This window comes from Labrus mixtus, chromosome 15 (genome assembly GCF_963584025.1).
Source record: "Labrus mixtus chromosome 15, fLabMix1.1, whole genome shotgun sequence".
Classification (NCBI taxonomy): Eukaryota; Metazoa; Chordata; class Actinopteri; order Labriformes; family Labridae; genus Labrus; species Labrus mixtus.
Genome location: NC_083626.1, coordinates 20,490,226 through 20,498,581, shown reverse-complemented (window position 1 = coordinate 20,498,581; position 8,356 = coordinate 20,490,226). Strand labels below are relative to the sequence as shown.

The following is an 8,356-nucleotide window of genomic DNA, read 5'->3' as shown; positions in this document are numbered from 1 at the left end:
TCTGGGTGCTGTAGCTCCTGTGTCACCACATGTTGGTAACTAACCAAATTCTGAAAGTGGTACTAGATACACCGGACAGTTTCTAAACCACTGAGCTATGGTCTGCCTCTCCTTTGAACAGATTGTTTGGATTAGATTTTACTGAGGTATTTCATAATTGTAAGGTAGATGTGATGGATAATCTGCAGTCATGTTTATTTTTTTTTACAAACATCTCACCTTTTACACTTCAACGCATGTACAGGAAGGTACAAAGAAGCACACGCTTTATTTCAGAATTCAACTATGAGATGTGTGCAACCTTCAAGCAGAGCATTAAGCAGGAAGTATTTTTAAAAAGATTTACCAAAACATTTCAAATAAATGTCCGTGTGCAGGAGTTTGCATGCAATTTAAACAAGTATAAATTGTGACTTTGGACATCCATCTTTTTTTTGAGTTATGTTCTTACTCTGTTACGTTACTTGTTAAAGCACAAAATTTAAATTATATATAAATTCACAAGGATTTAACATCTGTATGATACTTTAATTTTCGGTAGATTTGAGTAGTGGAGATTGAAAGGGTCAATAAATTGAATTCATCCATGTGTTTGTGCATACGTTATGCTAGCCCTGCCGTCAGTGCCCAAATTGGGCTACCTCAGTCAAACAAAATCTGGACAATCACCTCCTTGTAACGGATAATCTGAAAACACAGGCAGAGGTAACCCCATCAACATCACTATGACAACATCAGGTATATTTTCCAGGATCTTTTTAGAGACTGAGAAGACTTAAATTAAGTCTTTGATGGGCAATTCTTCATCAGTAAAACTAGGGAATGCCCCTTCAGTCAATATATATATATATATATGCTATTTGAATCAGTAATCATTATAAAAAACTGCTGGAGTAGGAAGCAACATTAACTTCTAGAGTCTACTCTGACAAATTGCTTTTTCAGGGGTTCCTCCCAACATGACCACTTCACTATGAAATAGTTTTGACAGTGTGTTGCATGAGAAGTCTGACTCAAAGTTGATTATATTCATTATCAACAGATTCTTTTCTTGACAGTTTGGTCTTTTAATTGATATAAAACACTGAAAATCTAAACAATCCTGACTGTTAACAGCACAAAGTCATCTTCAAATATCTTCTTTTGACCGTTATATGAAAATATGAAACTGCTGAAGATTGACAATGACGTGAAAGAAAAGACGTAAATCACATCAATATATCTGTTGAACAAGTCAACGTCTTGTATTCATGGTTTAAATGGTATTACAATGACTCTTTAAGGTCAATAGTGGAAAATTAATGTTAAAACAATTGACTCATTGTTTCGGCACCACAAAAGACAAAGCCTGCAAACGTCATCAAATATAAATGGAAGCACACTCAATAGAGATTAAGAAGTTGTAAAATTAGAGAAAAGCATGCTTCCCCTGGCAAAGAGAACAGGAATAATTCGAGCTCTGCTCCTGATCACGTCTTAGAATAAGTCAACAGAAACTGTTAAGACGTTTTATTTATAATGTTCCAAACAGGGAGGGAGGGGGGCAAAAACAAACAGCAAACTTGAACAGTATGTATTCTTCCTCCTGACTCACAGCCTCAAATGCACACTGATCCTGAGGTCTGAACAGACTGTGTTGCATCAATATCTTTAGCATCTTTCTCCCTCCTCTCTTGTGAGTCGTGTCTTCGCTGAGGCTGGAGAAATAGACGGATACGTCTGACTTTATGCTGCACTGGGAAATTAAAAAACATAACAAAAGGAGTCTCAGGAATAGGAGCAAAAGCTGACATCTACCACAGTGTTATCCTGAGAGTTACAATTGAATAATCTATAACCGAAGTCAGACTTTGGCTAAACACATATCAGTTTCATAAAAACATCCAAAAATAGTATCACTTTATTCTGATTTGTTAACAGCTAGATATGTAGTAGGGAAAAGTCATTTATAAAGAATTCAGCACTTTTGAAAAGTCATTACCATTTCATTCTGTAAATACCAAAACATCAACAATTAACAGTGAAAACTTAAGTGCAAATGTAAAGAAATGCATTAACATCATCAAACTGGCTTGTGATATGTCATGACCAAACAAGTCAAATGAACACACAGTGGACTTTAAATCGTAGCCAAAGCTTACTCATTCCCGCCAACATACAGACATATTGTACAATCAACCAGTCTCTTCACATTTTTTTTGGCAAGGTTCTCAATGTTCAAAAGTCTACTTCCCAAATCTGCATGAAAACACAGATGTGCAAGTTTACGGAAACATATCTTCAATGACATTCAGTCTTAAACCCGTTGGAGCATCAGGGTTCAGCAGAAACACAAATGGGTGCAGAAAGATTTAACACACAAGAAAAAAAAGGAAAATAAGAAAATTATTATTATTTTTTTTTTTTCAGTGCAAAAAAAAAGAGAAAAAAAGAGCTCAATTCTTCGAAGTATTAAGGTGTTAAAATGCTGAGAACAATCCATTCCATTGATATACATTAATAATAGTGCTTTTAGTATTAAATACCAGTTATTGACGGACTTCTTATTACAAAGGTGAAGAAGAAGTCTGGTGATAGACGTTCATTTTGTTATTGTCAATAAATCCTTTTTGAAAGACCTAAACAAAGTTTTATCTGTGAATTCAAAGCCGTGTCATCTGTGCCTCAGAACTTCACTCTCGCCCAAAAACTCCAAAATAAAACTCGAGAAAAACGAGACACTGTCACAGAAGTTAACTTGTTTCATTTCAATCCCACATACACACTTCCTTTTTTAGCTGCTGTGAATTTGTTAAATTAACGTCTTAAATAAGAACTGTGCCACAGCCAGTGTAGAGAAGTCGCTATCATTAACACAATGAGGTTGTTAGCATGTTGAGTTTTCACTGCAGGCATGTCACAATTTTTAAGACCAATCTAACTGTGGGTCTACTAAGGAGTGCCTTCTTTAATATGTACCAATGAATACATGTTAGCACAAAGAGAGGATTAAAAATCACATTTCTTGTCCTTTGATCACAGAACCTGTGAAGGTCTTTCAAAAAAAAGATTGAGCAGAACAATTAGCCTCAGTGAAAAAATGACGATATTAATACTGTAGTGAGGCATTATTACGTTAGCATACGTTAGGATAATAATTCTCCAAAGTTCGTCAATTTAAATGTGTAACTGAATTTCTGAGGACAGCTGACCTGCCAATTCCTCACAGATCCTCTATCTCCAGCACAAGTAAAAAGCTAGTGACAATGAGCCTAACGATATGTTACAGGCCGTCACATCCCTGCAGATCACAGCAGTCCATCAAGTTTTCTGTTGATAACCTATCACAGGATTTGTTGCCAACAATCAAAAACACAGAATATCACCAGCCTCGTCCTTCCATATTTTCAGATGGCCATGTAGAAACTGAGTCACATCCAGTCCCACATGAGTTCATATTCTCCTTCAAAGTAAAAAGAATCCATATCTAAACATCAAACATAGCAGAAATAAGGCCCAGAAAATCATACTCTGTCCCTATATTACATTTCATTTTAGCTTCAACTAATGTTTTCCTTCTATCAAACAGTTTTTTCATGAATTCCCCATATTTGGGTCTGAGCTTGAGGGCTTCGATTCCATATCAGTATCTTCCGCCTCCTTCCCATTCGTCTGTTCATCCACACCTTTGTCAGCGCTCGTCTCTGACCCATTTGTGGCTGACCCATTTTCCTGTGACGTTTCTTCCTCTTCCTTTTTGTCTGGCACTTGATTAAAATCAGTCCTTGGGATTTTTTCCTCCCTTCCTGAAGAAAGGGAGGGCGAGTGTTTTGAAGTCTTAAGGGGGGTTTGCGATGATGGGCTCGTCTGACCAGAGGCTTTATTAGACGCAGCTTTTTCTTCCATCTGCCCACCGGCCAAGTCCCCAGCGGAGCCGTTGCTTGGCAGCACCTTGTCATCCTCCCTCTTCTTCTTCGGTGGTTTCTCGGTGTCTATGTCGCCATCTGTTTGCATAATGTTGTCGGGTTCCTGCTTGCTGTCCTTTGAGTTGTTGGAAAGTTTCTCCTCACTGTCCACACAGGTCTTGGGTTCTGACGTCACAGACTCAGGACTGGGCGACTGATCCATCTCATCAACATTCTCCGTTGAGTCACTTCCATTGCCCAATATTTCATTATTAGATTCTGCCTCAGCATTTCCATTATCGACAGTCTCAGAGTCTGATTTTGGCTCAGGGGGTGCCTCTGACTCTTTGTTTTTTTCTTTACACACAGTTTGATCAGTTCCCTTCTGAGCCTTTGAAATATTATCAAGTCCATCCTCTTTTTGCTGCACAACTGCTTCTCCGTCTTTGCTTTTGCCCCGTGAAAGCACCTCCTCTTTTCCGTCTCCATTCCCAACTGCATCCGATCTTTTCTCTGCCTTTCTGAATTGTTTCTGAATCTTTCTGGGACACCACACAAACTTATCCTTTGGCTCAAAGTGAAGGTATGCAAAGTGCACAAGCTCCTGACGTTTCTGCTTGTCCTTTACAGCAAACAGAAAGTAGTCGAGGACGCTGCGTTTAACACTGCTGAGGGTCTTTTTAACTAGAGTCTCTTCCAGAAAGAAGCGCACAAGAGGGGCCTGGAAGTGTTTGAAGCCCAGCTCGCCGAGGCTCTTCAGGATGCGAGTGATGCGCAGGTTGTTGTGCATGTTTCTGCGAAAGATGAGGAGGGAATGCTGAAATTATGAACCAGAAAGACATATCTGTGATACTGCTACCATGAAAATATTTGGATAATTACCGCTCTAGATTTCCAAATCGCTCCTTCCAGTTATCTGCTCGTTTCACTTCACCCGTCTCTTTGCTGACCAATCGCATGCCATAGAAGCCCAACATGAGTTCATAGGACTCAACAAGTCTCCTTTTGGCGTCCTCGTTCTTCTTGAAAGCCTTGTGAGCAAATACAGCAAAGGCAAGAATATAAACAAAATGCATAACCCTTTTTGCATTAATGATTACCCCTAACAGCACCATCAAAAAGAGAAAAAAATATAGATATTTTTAATAGGTTAATTTAATCTAGTGTGTCCGCATTTCCAGCCTGACAGCTGTTAGCACAGATAAGTAAATTAAAGCTTTGTATTCATTGGATACGTTTTGTTGAATGAACCTTAGGGTTGGAATACATGTGATGTGTGGCTTTGATTTGTGCAAATAAAGGTAACTGTTGAAAACCCAACACTTCTTATGAACTTCTTGATAGATTTCCAATAGTGTTATGAATGTAGTCCTAATGTTTGTATTTCTGCCGGTTTACTTTTTTTTTCTAGGTTGGATGTGTTGCCTGCGTTCTGTCTTTCTGTGTGTGAATAGGTGTGCCAGCCCCAGGAGCTGATTGGCCGATTAATTTCCTGCTCCTGCTGATGAAAGGCTGCGAAGAGGTCTTCCCCCTACTAAAGCAGGAAGATGACGTGACTGCAGCGCAGGAGGGGAACTCCATGTCTCTCACCTTCCAACCTGCCGCGCCATGTTTCCTTTTTTTTAAGCAATTGAGCCCATTTAGTTCTGTGTTAGGTTATTTAGGGGAAAATAACTAGTTACTTTAACATGGTTTTCTTCTGTTTTGGTTCGTTAGGGAGGTAAGTCGGCTGTGTTTTGTTTTCTTTGATTGATCAGGTTAGTTTGGTTCACTGTCAGTTAGACTCGGTTTCGTTTGTTATGTTTGGCACTGATTCACCCTGAAGCTTATATTCATTCTTATCTCACTCACATGTTGCCGTTCACTTTTTTTCTGTCCTGTAAATAAATGATGTTGTGGTGAAAACATTGCATATAGTCTCAGTGGCTGCTTGGGAAGTGAGGGATTTGGGGCCTTTATTCTTGTTGCACTTGGCTTCCCCTTTTGACGGGGGCATAACAATAGACTTACCTCAATTTCCTTCTTGGTGAGTTCTGAAGCCATGTAATTAACCCCCGGCTCTCGCAGTGGAAACAGCCTTATGATGGCAGAATATTCAAGAGACAAAACAACACAGAATCAATAAGCACCTAATGAAGTAATTTAATTAAGATGATGTCAGCTTTTCATGCAACTCTTTGTAAGCAAAATATACAATATGTTCTTGGTGCTTCATAAATAAAATGACCACATACAAATCTGAAGCCTCATTGAACCTAAACAAACAGACATATTTAGAAAAAATAGGTTAAATAGACATTTTAACACCATTTGTCTCACTATTGGGAAAAAGTTTGCCCACCCAAACCTGAAATAGTACAACAGACATAAATGGTAAATGGTAAATGGACTTGAGCTTATATAGCGCTTTTCTAGTCATCCGACTACTCAAAGCGCTTTTACACCACATGTCACACCCACCCTTTCACACACTGATGGTAGTGGTCGCTATGTAGTATCATCCATGAGAAGTAACTAATGCCATTCATACACCGCCACCAAAGCAGCGGGAGCAATTTGTGGTTAAGTGTCTTGCCCAAGGACACATCGGACATGTTGCCCTGGGGATCGAACCCTCGACCTTCCGGTTGAGAGGAGGCGACTCTACCAATTGAGCCACAGCCACATAAGAATAACACCTAATCAGCATATTTTATATAAATCATATTTCATGATAGCACGCAGCTGGCAGTGTGTGCAACAGGCTTCTCACTACAAGGTCACAAGAATAAGATGTCTTTGTTAAAATAACTTTACTTCGACACAGCCAACACAAACAGCGCAAACAATACATACCACTGAATATACGAGTGAACTCTCTCCAATCTTTTGTAGTCGTTTTTCCATTCCTTCAGAAATGATTCTATGTAGACATCTGTGCCACAGGATAAAAAAAAAAAAAAAAAGCATCAGGAAACAGGGCACTCACTTTCCCAAATGCTGAAAATGTCTTTTTAAACACGTCTAAAATGTTACCATCCGGAGCAGAAGGAAATTTATTAAGATAAAACTGCAAATTGTTCATTTTGTCTTCTGAGCACTCGTCGTCAGCGAGGTTCTGCAAGAAAGAAAAAAAGAGGCATAATTTGACCTCTCTCATTTGTGATATTATAGACATGTATTTAGTTGGATGCTTTGGCTGTTACTTACTGGATATTCTCTTCTGTAGGTCTGCATGTCCTTTGCTGCTCTCATGTTTCTTGGCGTGTGATGCCACTGTAAATGAAAGTGAAAGTGAAATTAACCTACATCAAATCAAACATACCACCGTGACATATGTTGGTTAGGGAAATGCATTCGAGTAAATTTTAAATCAATCACGTCATGATAAGTTACAGTGATATGTTAAGACTGTAATAAGCTGACATATCGTTATGCAGTACATGTTGACATAATTAAGGCCAAGCGATTCCACTTCGACCTCCGAAATAAAGTCTACATGCTCGATTAAGATGTTTCATTTTAGATGCTTATAACAGGATATGTATAAAAAAAACAATGTAAGGTGCCCTAAATGATTACTAAAACATCACACCAGCTACGTCCAGCCCCTGGAAAGTGAGCTAACATCGGCGGCTAACATAGCCAGGCTAGTTAGCGAGCCAGCAGCAGCAGAGAGGCAAAAAGCTATCATTAGCTTTCCAGTCATGGCAATGTTAGCAAACGCCTGGCCGGCTGCGAAACCAACCTGTTTCTAGTCAACGTATCCGACACAGTAACATGATTTAGGTACGATATGGGTTCGATTAAAGTTCAAGAAAGGCATACAGTTACTAAAGTCCAGGCAGACTTGTTTTTGTCTGGACATAACCGACGGGTTTGGCTCTCTCCGGCCGGGTCGTCTCCATCACTCTCTGTGTCCCAGGTCGAGTCGTAGTCACACACACAGTCGTCCTCCATAATTTTAAATATAATATGACTAACTAAAAGCTAAATAATTGTGCAACCTGGTTAGGCAAAGTAAACCGACAAGAATCAAGTTACACTTGCATGTTCAGGTTATACAGGGACGGCTCTGACCATCCGTCTCTCCAGTCTACCATCGTCAGACAGCGGCTGCAGTACTAGGCTGCCTTCAAGTGCTTCCACAAAGTAGCAATTCTCAAAACCCACATTACTTGACGTACATTTTCCGTAATTTTAAACGGAGAAAACGTTCAATTAAACAGTATGTTTTTTTAATAGCCATTCGATTTGGAAAAAAAATACCCATAATAGTACGTTGTCGTTGCTGCCTCTGCGGATCATCATAAGAATGAAAATTAAGTAAGGCCTATACACGTAATAAATCCTGACCCTGGTTTTCTTTATCAGTTGGCCAAACAAAGCCATTTGTCCTCTTTTGGCCACTGTCGTAAAATACAAATCTCTTCATCGTGGCGATATTTTGCAATAAAAGAAATGGCTAAAGTGCTTTCTAAGAAAGGTTTCGT

The 8,356-nt window shown here is 39.2% G+C and overlaps 1 protein-coding gene across 1 annotated transcript; it reads right to left on the bottom strand.

Moving 5' to 3' along the window:
* Positions 1-1,494: 1,494 nt before the first annotated feature.
* On the bottom strand, positions 1,495-7,974 carry LOC132989621 (opioid growth factor receptor-like protein 1). The gene is made up of 7 exons (XM_061057334.1): positions 7,692-7,974; positions 7,074-7,139; positions 6,900-6,981; positions 6,720-6,798; positions 5,895-5,961; positions 4,767-4,915; positions 1,495-4,678 (listed from the first exon to the last, which is right to left on the bottom strand). The coding sequence occupies exons 1-7, from the start codon at positions 7,821-7,823 to the stop codon at positions 3,574-3,576; spliced, it is 1,680 nt and encodes a 559-aa protein (XP_060913317.1). The 5' UTR covers positions 7,824-7,974; the 3' UTR covers positions 1,495-3,573.
* Between the last annotated feature and the right edge of the window lie 382 nt (positions 7,975-8,356).

Coding starts and splice junctions, on each gene's coding strand:
- LOC132989621 (XM_061057334.1), bottom strand. CDS start 7,823: ATGGAGGACGACTGTGTGTGTGACTACGACTCGACCTGGGACACAGAG. Junction 6,799..6,899: donor ATTTCCTTCTGCTCCGGATG/GTAACATTTTAG, acceptor CCTGTGGCACAG/ATGTCTACATAGAATCATTT. Junction 4,679..4,766: donor CGATTTGGAAATCTAGAGCG/GTAATTATCCAA, acceptor CATCTTTCGCAG/AAACATGCACAACAACCTGC.